The 16411-nt window shown below is 42.9% G+C and overlaps 1 protein-coding gene across 17 annotated transcripts in view; it reads left to right on the top strand.

Annotated features, from left to right (window-relative positions):
- The window catches only part of caska (calcium/calmodulin-dependent serine protein kinase a), a 136334-nt gene extending 121381 nt beyond the window's left edge, over window positions 1-14953 (top strand). For 5 of the 17 annotated variants that reach the window (XM_024286020.2, XM_024286014.2, XM_024286016.2 and 2 more), the window contains 10 exons: window positions 3379-3447; window positions 4014-4049; window positions 6628-6669; window positions 6869-7065; window positions 8009-8124; window positions 10986-11066; window positions 11146-11226; window positions 11306-11508; window positions 11579-11662; window positions 14073-14953. In XM_024286020.2, coding sequence (XP_024141788.1) covers window positions 3379-3447; window positions 4014-4049; window positions 6628-6669; window positions 6869-7065; window positions 8009-8124; window positions 10986-11066; window positions 11146-11226; window positions 11306-11508; window positions 11579-11662; window positions 14073-14249 — 1086 coding nt within the window. In that variant the 3' untranslated portion in view covers window positions 14250-14953. The remainder of the gene's footprint in view (window positions 1-3378; window positions 3448-4013; window positions 4050-6627; window positions 6670-6868; window positions 7066-8008; window positions 8125-10985; window positions 11067-11145; window positions 11227-11305; window positions 11509-11578; window positions 11663-14072) is intronic. The other 12 variants (XM_024286024.2, XM_024286022.2, XM_024286017.2 and 9 more) reach the window with 8 other exon arrangements.
- The last annotated feature ends 1458 nt before the right edge of the window (window positions 14954-16411 follow it).

Genomic DNA, 16411 nt, shown 5'->3' with positions numbered 1-16411 from the left:
AACTCCATCCTGGTGATGGATTTAATGAACGTTTCACTCAGGATTGTTTGTTCAATACGTTAGCCTTTATTTGCTATGATGCTCGCGGCCTTTTATCACTCAGACACAGGTCGCCTTCAGACCTGCGACCCCTCAGCTGCGCTGGCAGCCCTGTTGTCAGGCATTGTAAAAGCAGAATCTTGACCCAATGGCTCTAAACAATAAAGTTTTGGACCAGGAAAAAAAATCCTCAACCTCCTCAGAAAGTTCTGTGGAGAAACTTGCATCACTTTACCCAGTACCACTCTCCATATTGAAGACCCAGCAAGCACTATATAAAGCTAAATTAACTGTCAATGATAGATCTAAGCCACACCTCCATCGCTCAGTCCGGCTCCACTAGCCCCACCCCCTTTTTTTTTTCCAAATCTGGGCTGAGAATGGAGTCAGCCTCCAACTGTCCTGTTTGGTCACCCTTTAATGTGGCTTAGGGAGCGGGGTGTCATGTTTCCCTGTTCAAGCCCGGTCAATGTCCCGCCTCCAAGAGCCATAATACCCCACCTGATTGGTTGGTTGGCCATATATCCCATTGTGATTACTTGGTTCTTCAGCCCCGCATACAACACTGGAAAAGTGTCATTCATACAAAACCCGCGGGCCACACCAACACTGAACTTTCATATTAATCCGGGGTCCGCAAAATATTGTCTTGGGGGCCGTAAATGGCCCACAGGCCACCAGTTTGAGAACTAGAGGCCCCCCCTTCCTTTCAAACAACACAAATAATCACACAAGTAAGGTTTGTCAAAAAAAAACAGTTTTTTTGGTGCACTTTTGTTATTGGCTAAAGCCTAGAACATCATATCAACCGTGCTTCTATCTAAAAATGTATATTAATACTGATACAAAGACTGTCAACACTGCTTTGTCATTAAAAAATCAAAAAGTACATTTTTAATGTCATTAGGGAAGCTGTAAATGTAACTATACGTGAAGGACTTGTTCGTTTTTATCAAGGGTGTCAAACTCAATCACACAAGTGGCCAAAACACACCTTAGGTCTCGGGCCGAACAGGATAAACATTTATTGAAAACACTGAAACGAAATTTTTAAAACCATAACTTTTTAACATTTTAGATATAACTAGATATATAACATTACCTGCGTTAATGCTAGTGGGAATGATGTAAGCTGAATTCTGCTGCTGAAAATGCAAGTGCTGATAGCTGAAAACATTGAAGCTGATAGCCAGCTAAAATATTATCGAAATGCCGATTTAGCCTAAAAAAACAAAACAAAAAAATACTTAGGTTAGCAAAAGCAGCTAGCGCGTAGCTGAAAAAATAGCCAAACTTCAAAATTGCCAAAAACACTGAAAAAACCTAAATTAGCCAAAACAGCTAGCATGTAGCTGAAATATTAGCTAAACCTCAAAATAGCCTAAAAAATCTTAAATGCCAAAATAGTCCAAAAGTTAGCAGAATGCCAATTTTTAAAACTTTAAAACTGTAACTTTTTAATATAATTATGAATTCTAAAGAGGCTGGAATATTATATCAGAATAAATCAACTTAAACCTTAAATAACTTTTAATATTTTACTCTCCATAAGAATATATTTTGTCAAAATTAAACAAGTTAGAAATGAGCGCAAGATAAGATAAGATAAGATAGTCCTTTATTCGTCCCATGGTGGGGAAATTTCAGGGTTACAGCAGCATTACAGATAGAAAATTAGAAAAATAACAACGGGCCATTAATAACAATAAAATAAAATTATCTGGAGGGCCAGTTATAATTACCCGGAGGGCCGGATCCGGCCCCCTGGCCTTGACTTTGACACGTGCTTTTTTTTATTGTTCTTGTTGAGCATGAAGGCTTCAGGAAATAGACTTTTACAAACAAAACACCCACCTGCAGTTTTCTGAGGTCATTATTTTTATCCTCTTCCCACTTATTTGAAGTTTGGATGAACCCATGGGGAGAGGGTCGACTTTTGTGTTCCAATGTGTTGCTAAAGCTCCCCCAAACGTCATCACCTGTCGCTGAAACTGTCAAAGTGAAAGATCGTGGCGTGGATTGAGATGTTTTTCACGCCTCCGCCGTCTCCGTCATCGCTCAGTTAAACGGCAGCGTGACAGCACAGCTGCTTTCTGTCACAGAAAGGATTGCATCTGCTGCGCGTCGCCATGGTAATGAGTGAAGGTTAACTCAGTAGGCTGTTTGAGTTATCATCCTCTCTAATCCTGACATTCGTGAATCTGAGAGCGTTGGGTTTTTGTTTTTTCTTTTGTGTAACGGATGGGGAGTATCAGACGATTCCTGACAGCATACAGACAGTTTCCAAAAACATGAGAACACCTCAAAAAAGTGTAATAATTTCCATAACTCCATTCAAAAAATGAAACTTTAATAGAATATAGATTCAGAACACACTTTTTAATTGATTTAAAGTACTAAATTGTTTATTTTTGCATAAATTGGGGTTCCAACTCTTAGAAAAATGTATGGGGTCAAATCAGGATCAGCCTAAAGTGAATGAAAAAACAGATTAACAACTTGAAAAGTAGATGGAACTGAAAATGTTTTTGAAAATTTGAAAACAACAAATTGTAAATTTAAAAAAAATGTTTTGAAACATCAGGAGCCTATCCCGGCTACTGATGGGCGAAGGCGGGGTTCACCCTGGACAGGTCGCCAGTCTGTCACAGAGGGGTCTACAACCTTTGACACTAAAGGAGCTATTCGGTTCAGTCTCTGACAGACCAGGACCCAGCGAGACCCACCAAATCTTACTTAATTTTTCCAGAAAATACACTTTACTTTCATGTGGCCATTTAGCTATTTCTTTAGAAAATGTAGCCTTCAAATATTTCCATTAACTTAATTTTAAAAAAAGTGTGATATTTTTCTATAAATAACAACTTTAACGTCTTTAATTTTGACAGCAGCAAATACAAGCTCCTTTCAAAATAAAACACAGTATACCCTATGTTAAATAACATCCTCCTGCTGTAGCAGCAGATTTTGAATAAAAAATTCAAGAAAACCAATTCAAACGTGACATTTCTTTCATTATGACAACAACTAGATGCTAGGGAGCAGCATGTATTAGAATGTGCTAAACGACTAACTAATTTAATATTTATTACAATTGTTAGCACTTTTCTTAAAGCCAAAGAGCTTCAGTTCGTTCCTCTGCCCCTCACTTCTGTGCTGCACAGATGAGAGTTCCATGTGTGTTTGTCGCCTCCTTGTGGTGACTCGAGGTCCTGCAGGTCTGAGGCCGCTGCTGTTGAAGCTTTTAACTGTGGCGCCTCTATAAAGAACTCTCACCTGCTGCCTAGTGTGTGTGTGTGTGTGTGTGTCTGTGTTGCTGACTTGTGTGTCTTATTTCAGAAAGAGTCCCCCACCACATCCAGGCAGTCCCCTGCCAATGGCCATTCCAGCATTAACAGTTCTATCTTGGTAAGGACCCCCATCTTTAGAGCCACCCCCCCACACACACAACACCTCCCCTCCACCACCCCCTCCGCTGCGTTGTCACCTGGCGCCCCGTGGCGTCCACACATCTGTGAACGTCCTCGTTTCTGAGGGCGTCTCGCTCCGAGTCGCTCTCAGGAGGAGAAGCTGCAGCCAGGTCCTGATGTTGGTTCCAAGTCTCCTGATTCGTGTATTTGACACTCTCCCCCCTCGAGTTCGATATCTAAGTTAACAAATTGGTGTGCTACAGAGAGCCTGCTGCATGCTGCGTCTCGCTGCTGGCTGTAGAACCGGGTCCTTGGCGGGTTCCGGGTCTCACCTCCCCGGCGCTCTGAGCCTCTGCAGCTGCTTGGCCCGCTCTCTGCCTGCTTGGTTGCTTCTCACTCACCTGCAGGAGGAGTTGAAAGTTTCTCCTCCGTCCTCCTCCTCACTTCTGTCTGTCAGGAGATGGAGTGCAGACCGCTGAGCGTGCATGCCCTCTGTGTCGTTCAGGTTTTAACGTTTGTGTCTCACTGGTTCTGTCTTTCTGCAACGACTGGTTCCCTCCACAGGACCTGCCCTCCACCATCCAGCCCCACGGTCGACAGGTAATCCAGCCTTCACGGACCCACTTCCACTCATCCTGTCCACACAGATCCCTCCCTTCATGCCACCTTCCTCCATGCTTAACAAAACTCAACAAATGGTCACAGAAAAGGGTTGATTTCTGCAGAATGTTTGAGCAGTGAATCCACTGATAGATGCATCAATGTAAGGATTTCTACTTCATTGTTCGTCACTTTCTCAAGTTGATTTTAGACTACGGTCACATATCCTAACATACAACTGTGCAGAGACCTAAATGCAAGTTGCAGCATTTGTAATCTGGAGACAGCTAAAAAGAAAAAGTTTACGTTTTACAGCAACCAAAGGGTTTTTGTCATTGGCCGATGGCCGCCCGGGCACATCTGGAGGTCACATGGTGGCAGGGAGGCAGCACCACCATAGCTGACTGATGGGGGGGGTCTTCAAGGTCCCCAGAATTGTCTGATGACCGGCCACCTTCATGCCACCATCTGAATTCTAACAATTGACATGAGCCTGGTGATGACCAGACGTCAATTTGGTGATCACAGCCACCGTGGGTCCAAATGGAGACGTTTGTTCCAGGACTCCTTCCTTACTGAACCCATGATTAGTTCTGGTTGGAACAGAGTTTAGTTTATATCAGTGGTGTCCAAAGTCAGTCCTCTAGGGCTGAACATTTCACGACGTTTATTTATGACTCGATTGTGTTTTGATGGTGAAAATGTGGATGGTTTATTCAAATATTGCATTTAAACACAAAAATATTACATTTAAATTGTTAGACCGCAATGCATTGTGGTCTATATTCACTAATCTAGTGAGCATCGATGCACACTAATTTTTTGCATAGACTTCTGGGAAGTCCAGAGTCCCTACAGCTCCTCCTTAAAAAAACACTACAGCTTAAACTGTCCCATAGACGTCCATGGAGAATTACAGTTATTTCTCAGTCATTTTATTTGTCAGAATAATCATTCTTGCTCTGATGCTTTCTGCTTAGTACATTCTTTCTAACCCTAATTTTTTTAAAAGATATTTTTTTCTTTATTGCCAGTTATTCAAGTTATAATCTGACCAATCAGATGCTTCAATAAGAGCACGTGGCTCCCAGTGGCCCCGCCTCCAACATTTGATTGAGAGATTCCTCCGAATCTCTTTCAGTGGGAGGGGTGTGGGCTTCAAACAAGCTGGAACAAGCTCACTTGTGATTGGTTGACAGTACTTCCTCTAAAACATGACTCAGACCGACTTGGACTTATCGCTGTCGCGGTAGACGTACCAGGAAGTGAAGGCTCTGGCCTGATTTCACGAGGGCTGAAGGTAATGCATTTCCTATGGGGGACCTCAACGCTTGTTATGTCCAGTTCTTATTAAATGGTCTATGGGGTGTCCAAACCTACTTTAGCAAAATCGGGAAATTTCCCAGAAGTCTCTGCAAAAAAAAAAAAAAAAAAAAACGGCGTGCATCAATGCTCACTAGAGTGTGTCAAACTCATTTTTGTTCAGGGGCCAAATTCAACCCGTCTGATCTCAAGCGAACCGGACCAGAAACATAACAGCAAAATTACCTATGGTCAACTTGTTATCTGTAGCTTTATTTTTGTTTTATTTTTTTTTTTTGTTAGAAAAAATACCTCAACCAACACAGTAGCCTAATCACTTAAAATGCATTTTACTAAAGAAAAAAAAAACTGCTTCATTTTAAGACATGGGATACCTTTGCAAAGAAACGCTGGACCTGTTTTGCTTTTCCTTTGCTCCCCCTAGTGGCGGAATTGTGCATTTGGGTCATTTTTTGAAACAACTGAACTCAGCACAAGAATCGGCTAGAGACTTACTCTTTTATCCCAATATCTTTTTATTTTATTCCCTTCTCAAGTGGGCCGGATTCAACCATCTGGTGGTCCGGATTCGGCCCGCGGGCCTTGTGTTTAACACTTGTGGACTAGTGAGGGAGTTCAGCCATAGCCTCAGACATTTCTGCAGCAGATTCAAACTGCTCTTTCTACTGAAAAATTGTTGGTTTTGAGGAAAACATGTCAGGATGAGAGCAGCTATTCTAACAACACAAACATTGAAACGAGCCATCAGCAAACTACAGTTTTAATGTGAGATTTCTTGTGACTTTTGTGATTATCAGGCTTTTTTAGATCTGTGAAATAACAAAAGCTTACTTTTACAGTTAGCAATATCTTATCCCCTGATCTTCCTTCTTTTGTTTGACTAACATTATAACATCACATGTACTGAAACTGCTCTCCTTTTATCCCACGTCGGGTAATAACAGCACAGGCATTGATAACGCTCTAACAGCTGATGTTTAGTTTCAGTGGAGTCCACTGAGCTGCAGACGCTGATGCATGTCAGGAAAACTAAATTATTGTCTCTGTACACGTCACCCCTCCCTCACTGACTCCCAGCATCCTCCACTTGTTGATCGCATCTCATCTAAATCAGGAGTTCTTGTCACGGCCAGCAGGGGGCAGCAGACTAAACACTTCCATGTCACTCAAAATGCCCCTCCCACCCAGCCTCCCTGCTGTTCAGACATTACACCACCGTTCTGCTGCATGACGTGTGTGATGCTTCACATCCTAGATTGTATCCAGAACTCCAATCAAGGACAAAATATCAGTTAAGGTAAGAGAGCCCCCCCGCAGAGCCCCCCTCCAAACCTACACAACAACAATACCTGTGCTGTTATTACTAAAACCTGTTCTCTGTCAGTGTTTGGGCCGATCTCACTGCAGATCAGTAAAACCAGTAGCATGACCCCCCCACCACCCCCTCCAGACAGCCTCCTCTGGCGTCTCAGTTCCACCTCTCTTTGTCCCCGCAGATCTACGTGCGAGCCCAGTTCGAGTACGACCCCTCCAAGGACGAGCTCATCCCCTGCAAGGAGGCGGGCGTGCGCTTCCGCGTGGGCGACATCATCCAGATCATCTCCAAGGACGACCACAACTGGTGGCAGGGCAAGCTGGAGAACACCAAGAACGGCACGGCGGGCCTCATCCCGTCGCCGGAGCTGCAGGAGTGGTGAGTGGTGGAGAGAAAAACAAGCGTGTGAAAACTTTTACAAAATCACAATGTCGAGAAGAGGCTCTTAAGATGCGCTTAAGTCAAGTACTGACCCGGTCAGAGGTTCTGTGGGGCCATTTGAGTGTCGGCCGCTGTGGTTCGGCCACTGATCTGCTGTGAAGTTCATGACTGGTGGGGAATCAGTCAGATTTACAAACATATGAACCTATAGAGCATCTTATTCACCATTTGATTTACAACAGTTAAAGTGTGTTGTTTAAAAATGTTAACATTTTTCTTTTGCATACAGCTTTAGCATAGTGAAAAAATCACCAAAAATTGTTATTATTGACTTACTTTTTCTAATAAATGAAGTCCATCCACCGTTCCTTCTGAAGAAACACATGAATAACCTGTTTGTAGAAGTCTTCTTTTTCTTTCTTCAGTTTTCAAAGTCTCTGTATCAGTGAAGATCACTGCCAGTGACGAGTCTGAAATATTAGCTAAACTCCAAATTAGCCTAAAAAAACAGAAAAATTCCCAAATTAGAGAATTTTTGGTTAATTTGGGAATTTTAGCAATCCTAATTTAGCCAAAATAGCTAGCATATTGTTAAAATATTAGCCAAGCTCCAAAATGGCCTATAAAAACAAAAAAGCCTAAATGGGCTAAAATAGCTAGAATAATGCTATCATAACTTTCAACTTTACTTCACTCTGACTCCATGTAATATAAAGTAACAACTAATCGACTATTAAATTAGTTGTGGACCATTTTAGTGGTCAATTAATCGTCGATTAGTCCACTAATCGTGGCAGCCCTGGCTGACTCTAAAACAACAGTTCTATAAAGCTAAAAAAAAAAAAGAAAACTTACAAAAGTACTGAAGGTTATCTTATACTCACACTTGTTGAACGTGAGGATTAAACAGCTGAAAGTGTGTGTCGTGTGTGTCCGACAGGCGGGTGGCCTGCATGGCCATGGAGAAGACCAAGCAGGAGCAGCAGGCCAGCTGCACCTGGTTTGGCAAGAAGAAGAAGCAGTACAAGGACAAGTATTTGGCAAAGCACAACGCAGGTATGCATGCAGGTTCAGGGAACACGCCGCACAGGCTGCAGTCCACGCATGTTTAGAAACAGCCGTAAGCCTGTGTGTCTGTTGGTCATGCACATGGTCATTCTAAGTTACCGTGACAGAAACCAGAGCAGAGCGGCGTGTCTAAGAAACACGTGCAGCCCAAGTCCTTCCATCTACAAACTGCAGTCACTGTGTGGTGCTGCTGCTTGGGGCTCGAACCAATATTTAGTTCTTGGTGGAGGATTGTTGCAGCCGCTCACAGCCAGCTGTCATCTAAAGGTGAAGCTGTTTGCATGCAAAACCGTATGTTTGTCCGTCTGCATCAGATGAAGAATCATTCATTGGTTGAAACCAAACCATGTATGCAACAAACATTTTTATCCCAATGAATATCTTTTTTCTGTTATTTCCTGGGAATTGATTTAATTTTTCAAGATAAGATTAGATTCTCTCAGTAACCATCAAGATTGATGTGATTCTGTTTGGTCAGGAGGGTCAAATTTCCAGGAAATGCATGTTTGTGATGCCCTGAGTTTAGTCTGACAGGTGGTGTTGGTGACACCACCACAACACAACAACAGCATCATCACCTCGTCTGCCTCCAAACCACACAGCTGCTGTTTGTTGTTGTCTCTGAAACTGTGCTGTTGTAACCAAACAATGTTATTGCCCCCCGTCTCTCTTGCTCCCCCTGCTGAACGGCCTCTGTGCATGTAAGTAAACAGCCAGTGACTGTGTGTGTGGATGAGAGCTGCAGTTTCACGCCACTTCCTGTTCCTGTGCAGCAACAGGAAGTTGGAATAAATCAGTGAAACTTCATGGATTAGTCTGAGTGCCTGAAGCCTTGTTTTGATCTGAACTGATTCCACATGTTTACTGTCTGGAAACCAGTTTGAGATCATTCTACACTCCTTTGTGTGGTTATGTTTGTGGTGTTGAGTTTGTTAGAGACACGCGTGAGGACAGAACAGTTTTTCCCGTCTGCTTCACTGCAGCCAGTCATACTAGTCAATCTGGTCTATTGACTGTACATGAGAACTGGACAGGGTGATTTTGACATCACTCATAAAAAATGACTTACTTGCAGCTCCAACCAAATGAAGCCAATTCAGTCGCCATTTTTTTATATGGACATCGCCATGTTGGAACCAGAACTCATTAGTAAGGAGCAATTCGTCCCAGTCGGTTTAGACCAATGTTTCTATGGCAACCACTCTTTCCAATCAGGAGTGAGCACCAACTGTATACAGAGAACTGGACTGAGTGACCCCTCCCTCCAAGAAGCCAAAATCCCATCGACATCTATAAAGAAACAACAGCTGTTACTCAGTCATTTGTCAAAATAACCATTCTCACTCTTATACATTTTTCTTAGCATTTTCTTGCTAATCCAATTTGTTTTATTATATTAATTCTTTATCGCAAGTTATTCAGTTGCCTCAGTAAAAACAGTGGTACCTGCTGGCCCCAGTCTTGATTGACAAATTCTCCCAAGCTGCTTTCAGTGGAAGGGGTGTGGCTTTACGACAAGCTCATACCTGATTGATGACAGTAGTTGCCATAGAAACATTGACTCCGACCGACGTGGATCAATCACTGTAGATTGGCTCCAAATGGCGGCGTCTATATTGTAGAAAAATGTCACCTGAATTGGCTTCATTTCAGTGGAGCCAGAGGTTAAGGCCCTGTCCAGTTCTCTATATACAGTCAACGGGAGTGAGCTTATTGGAAGGGCACGCCCCTATTTCTTAAAAGGGGCCTTGGGAAAATCTGTCAATCAAATGTTTTAAACATTGGATGTGATGACACGTAGTTTTATTGAGGCCCCTGATTGGTCATTTTATTACTTCAATACATTGTTTTACAGAAAAAATATTTAAATATAAGGTTCTCAAGAACATGTAAATAAAAAAAAATATAAGAGCAAGAATGATTATTTGGAGAAATAGAACTGAGTAATAGCTGCTTATTTCTCTATTGAAGTCTATGGGGTTTTGGCTACTTCCTGTTTGGAACGCCAACGGGAAGGGGGGGGGGGGTCACTCAGTGCAGTTCCCATTTACAGTCAACGTTCTGAACAGTGAAGCAAAAGAAGTCAGACAGGTTGGGTGTCGTATATCCTTGTCTGCTCAGAAGCTCCTCTTTCACAGACCTTCTGCAGTGAGAAGCACTGCTGACCTCTGAGTGAGTTCATGTTCAGACTGGAGGAACTCACAGGCTTTATATAGTCTCTGGAGAAGAAAACCTGCTGCACATGCTGGACTAGGAGTGAGGAAAGAGGAGAGATTATCATCAGTGTTTGGAAGTGTGGATCTTCATACATAAGAACTGCTGACTTCTTACTGCAAACTCTCAGAACAGTCATTTTAATCAATGGAAATAGAGAGAAATAGAGAGAAATAGAGAGAAATAGAGTGTTTCTTTGTTTTTGCTGGAATATGTGAAATCTGCAGAGTGGGCTTATAGATGTTTTAAGGCTGTTAAACTCTTCACTTCACACTTTAACCACAGACATGAGCATATGTTCACACTTTTTTCACTGAAACCTTTATTGAAAATACGTCCAGTTTTAAAGGAACAAAACCAAAGACCTGATCCCAATCACAGATGAATGTCAATCTGACACGCTTAATGAGGCACAGAGACGATAAACCAGGTCAAAAGCCAATCAGAGTGCATAAAAACATGCTAAACTGCACTAAAGAAATCTATAAAATAGAAAGACCACAGACTGCCTGCTGTAAGTGAAGAGTCCTAGAAAGATCTTTCATCTGTGTTTCAGCCTCCTATCTAGTTCTAGATGTCCCAACATTCTCTCTTTTCTCTCACTCTGACGTGGTATTTTCTTGTTCTCCCTGCAGTTTTCGATCAACTAGATCTGGTCACATACGAGGAGGTAGTGAAGCTTCCTGCCTTCAAGAGGAAAACCCTCGTTCTGTTAGGTGAGAGCAGCCGGGTGAGACGCCCAGGACTCCTGAGGGGTTTGTGGGTCGTGACCTGTGTGTGTGTGTGTGTGTTCAGGCGCTCACGGAGTGGGCCGGAGACACATCAAGAACACCCTCATCACCAAACACCCCGACAGATTCGCGTACCCCATTCCACGTAAGACGCACATCCCGGCGTGCCCTCGCCGCCCGGCGGCCACAGGTGTGAACTCCCCCCCTTTCTCTCGCTCTCTCAGACACCACCAGACTTCCAAAGAAGGACGAGGAGAACGGGAAGAACTACTACTTCGTTTCCCACGACCAGATGATGCTGGACATCAGCAACAACGAGTACCTGGAGTACGGCAGCCACGAAGACGCCATGTACGGCACGCGGCTGGAGACCATCCGGAAGATTAACCAGCAGGGGCTGGTGGCCATCCTGGATGTGGAGCCTCAGGTGTGTGGGGGGGTGGGGAGACAGGGAGCATGCTAATGAAGTTTTGATCCTGACCGTACTTTCCCATCAGGCCCTGAAGGTCCTGCGGACGGCGGAGTTTGCCCCGTATGTGGTTTTTATTGCGGCCCCCACCATCACACCAGGCATCAGCGAGGTAAGAAACCAGTCAGGTCACATGATCAGCTTTCTAATGAGCTCAAAAACAACAGCTTATGATAAATCGATGATCGGAGAGAAAAGATGTTTGATGTGAGGAAGATTTCCTGTAATATTCTCATAGGTTCTGGTTTCTTGTTGGTTCTGTCTACATTTCTGTCCAGTAGGGATGTAATGATTCAGTCAAGCCTCGATTCGATTTGATTCACAGTTTTAAAGTCACGATTTTGATTTTTTCCATTTTTTTTAACACAATGAATTAAAGGTATTTTAAGGCCAGGTTTCTTTTTTCCTCTTGCAGAGAAAGAAAGACAGAAAGAGAAAGCGAGTTAACAAAAAAGAGCACGGCTCCCGGGAAGGGAAGCAGTGGTGAAGCTGCGTTGAACCATGACTGTTGTTACGGTAGAATGGTCAAAGTTGCGAGAAAAATGTAATGTTGCAGGATGAGTAACAAATCTCTACTTTGCTTGAATTAGCGTTAATAGTTACGATCACAATATCATGACATCCTGAAGGGACTGACCTATGTGAAACTTCGGCGGGAATTTCCCAGGTGAACAACACGCAGTCAGTCCACGGGGCACACACTCACAGGCGTGCACACTTAGATGTATGCACACACTCACAGGCGTGCACACTTAGATGTATGCACACACTCACAGGCGTGCACACTTAGATGTATGCACACACTCACAGGTGCACCAACACTAACAGCGAGCCTGCATGGAAAATGTAATCAGCTCTGCATTTCTAAATTCAGGCACAGGCTGTGACAAATAGATTCTTACATTTTCTGCAGAGATGAACATGTTGAGGAGTTTGAATCATTTTTTTCTCTGATTCTTGAAGAATCGTTACATCCTTAGTGTCCAGTTTCTCAAAGCTCCTCCATGAATTAACATGCATGCTGTCGGTCTCTGTCCTTCTCACGTCTTCATTGTTGCATGCTGCATGTTTGTTTCTTTGGCTCTCTCTCAGACGCCCAGGTGGTGTCGAACGCTGCCTGTAAGTAAAACAGAACTCTGGTCCTTTACTGTCCCTCCTTTGGCTCCTGGTGCTGTTTTAGCGGTTAGAGCTTCCTCCTCCTCTGTGTAAAAGCCCCCATGTGTTGTGCAGAGTTCCCCCTCAAAGCGAATGACTAAATGATACAGGGGCCTCACTTTGAAATCAGCTTGTTCAGTGGAGGTGAGTCTGCATCGAAATCTGCGCTTAGCCCCGCCCCTTCCTCTTAGTCCCTGAAACAGAGTCAAAAAACTCTTCAAGTTTCCTCAATCTACAGAATACCGTTAACATCAATGACATGAATGAAGTGTTTGTAAACACAAAATCTTTAACATTCTGTAACTTTTCAACCGTTCACATATTAATTCCAGTAGATTGTGAAGGATTAGATCCTTTTGAGCGATTCGTTTCACAGACCAAAAATTGATACATTTTTTTGCTGCATCATGTGTGTTGTCGTTTTTACTGTATGTTGTAGTAGAATAAACCTACTCTGTCCCAATCCTAATGGTATTTTACAATATGAAATATGAACAATTTATTTCATTTTGAAATGATTTTTTAACGCTATAGATTGATTAGATTAACAACTTGATCTGGTTGGATCACAGAAATATGATGAATTTGTCCAAGCCAGGTAAAAATGTTTTTTTTTTCCAGTCAAGGTTTTCTCAATGGATTTATCTTCTTTGGGACATACTTTTGAAAAATAAGCTTCTGGGACACCCTATTTTTTGCTTAAAATCCAACATGGCTGCCAGAAATAAAATATGGCTACAAGAAATCCAATATGGCTGCCCTCAAAATTTCAATGTACAGCAAACTTTCTTCTGGTTCACTTTACACCCCATAAATGTATTACAAACGGATACAAATATGAGACTAATCTATCAAATAAACCCATCAAAAGTAGTCTGACGTCATTTTGATGTCAAGGAGACGTCACAGCCTGCTTCTAAGGGGCCTCCTCAATTTCAACATCTTCATCTATCAGCACTAGCATCTTCAGCAGCCAATGTCAGCTTACAGCATTCACACTAGCATTATCGCACGTTAACATATGTTAAAAAGTTATTGTTTTAAAGTCTTAAAAATTTAGTTTTAGTGTGTTCAATAAATGTTTATCCTGTTTGGCCCGTGATCTAAGGTGTGTTTTGGCCTCTTGTGTGACTGAGTTTGACCCCCCTGGTTTATTGGATAGATTTGCATCTGCTCGTAATACATTTATTAGGTGTACCCTGAAGCAGAAAAAAGTTTGGTGTACATTGAAATGTTGAGGGCAGCCATATTTCCCCTGAAGTGAGCTGATCCCTCCCAGCTGGACTGGGGCCACAGCAGCAGAGGTCAGAGTTAAACTCCAGGCTGTGATGTTTGTCTGACCGTCTTTGGCTCCTCCCCCTCCTCAGGACGAGTCCCTCCAGCGGCTGCAGAAGGAGTCTGAGATCCTGCAGAAGACCTACGCTCACTGCTTCGACATGACCATCATCAACAACGAGATCGACGAGACCATCAGGCACCTGGAGGACGCCATGGACGTGGTCAGCACCACCAGCCAGTGGGTCCCCGTGTCCTGGGTCTACTGACCTCATCTCTCCTCCTGCAGCAGGACTGAGACTGAACTCTGATCATTCTCCCAGCAAAAAAACAAAAAAGAATCATGAGATAAAGACTAAAGAGATTGACGCTCCTCTGTGAAGTCCTCCAGAACTCCGAGCACTTGAGCCGCTCGATATCTTGTAAAAAAAAACGGAGAAAACGAACCGTGATTTTTGTCCTGTCTGTTCTAGCTAGGAGGCGACATTTTTCATCAGTTTGTTTTGAAGAGGCAGTCCGGCGCCCCCTCCCTGTCATTGCTGTAGCTAACCGAGGAAAAAGCACACTCGGCGGCGGTGACGTCCTCGCCGCGGAGCCGCTTCCCCTCCACCGCTCCCGTTTGTCTCCTCCCACAGACCGGTCCTCCCAAACCATGTTTTAGAGTTTGAATGAGGTTGTCATGCATGTGGAGTCAGTGTTCCCCGTGTCCCTCTGTGACCTCACAGAAAAAAGTGTAAAGAAAAATGAATAAAAAGCAAACATTCCTGCTGTTCAGAAGACACAAACTAACCGTGACGGATCTGGACCTGGACTCAACGCCTATGCACATCCCCCAGTCTGAGTGAACTTTCTAAACCAGATTTATAGGAAGAACAGGAAGATGTATGTCAGATGTGTTTGTAAGGAAACGTTCTAATAAAGTCTTGATTTTTGTTTTCTTCTTTTGATTAATTAAAGGAAAAACTCCATGTGATTGAAGCATCTCAGAGATGTGTCTGGAAGTGTTTCAGCTCTAAAAAAAAGAGTTTCTGTGTGAAGAAGAGGAGGAGGAAGAGGCAGTAAAGCCATCATGACATGAAAACTACCAACAACTTTCTTCACTATTAACTGCTTTTTATATTTCCCTCTTCGTTGTTACGTGATTCTCAAAGTCTCCCTCTGATGAAAATCCTGTTTTTTGAGTTTCTAACATTTTTCTTAAGAAAGAGAACAACTGTAATAAGAAATCATTTTGTTTTTTCATTTCTGAGTATTTCTCCTTTTAAATCTATCAAACTGTCTTGGACAGACTCTGTTTGAATGAATGATCTTCTTTCCATCAACAGCTCTGCTGCACATGCACTAAACCCTCATCTGTTCCTAGTGTCTAGTTCAGGTTCTGGAGAAGAGAAGATGGTATCTTCACATTGACTGCAGTCAAATGAGCCGCCGTTCACATTTCTGTGGTCAAATCAGCATCACTGGATTTTTGGTGTGAGTTTCATCCAATACTTACGGTAGCAGGACTGAGAACGCTGGAAAATCTCCACCAGACTCCACGGAGCTTCTTGATGTGACCACGGAAATGTGAACGGCGGCTCATTTGACCGCAGTTGGAAAGGATTGTAAATCAATGAAAGAGCATTTTGATGTTAGCTTTGATTATTTTATCAAGAACTCTGAGAAACCAATGATTGGATGTATTGATCACAGTCAATAAACATTGGAGAATTAGCTAAAAGAGTCTTTGGTGAACTGGAAGGAGAAAGAATCAGGATTTTGGAGGAAGTTCTGTCCATGAAGATCTTCACTTCCTCGTCCAGCTGACATCTGGATCAGAACCATACGGCTGGACATTACCCAGATTGATGGACGTTTTTATGTAACAGCGGTGAAGATTTATGCTAGTGAGACACAGAGCTATCATAATCAGACAGGGGGGGATCAACAGCCACGCCCCCTCAGAGGAGATTTTGGAAACAGAGACTTCAGATCAACATGAAAAATGTATTTTTAAGACATTTAGGTTGTATGATTTTGATTAAAAACTTCATAATCATAATTAAAACACTCCTGGGAATGTTTTTTTAATTAAAAAAAATGTCATAAGGGGACTTTAACCTTTATCATGATTCTGTCCTTCACTTCCACCTCCTCTTCCTCCACTCTGATCTGACTCACCTGTGTGAGGTAATAATCCAGCCGGATTCAACAATATTTAAAGGGCTCGGTTTTAATCCTTCACTGCCAGTTTGAGTCAGCTCGCGTTCATGTTATGCTCATGTTTATGTTTATGACCCTCTTTCTGGCCCGAGTTAAGGGTTCTTCCTGTCCCTTTGGAAGCCTCTTTCTCCTCTTTATCATCTGGGTTTGGAGTCATTACACCGCTATGAAGCACTACGCCGTTCATTGCCGGTAAGAGGAAATCCAGCCTCTCCTGCAGACATGGTGA

Source organism: Oryzias melastigma, linkage group LG21 (genome assembly GCF_002922805.2).
Source record: "Oryzias melastigma strain HK-1 linkage group LG21, ASM292280v2, whole genome shotgun sequence".
NCBI classification, from domain to species: Eukaryota; Metazoa; Chordata; class Actinopteri; order Beloniformes; family Adrianichthyidae; genus Oryzias; species Oryzias melastigma.
Note: the sequence above shows the minus strand (reverse complement) of the source record. Positions and strands in the feature narration are given on the sequence as shown.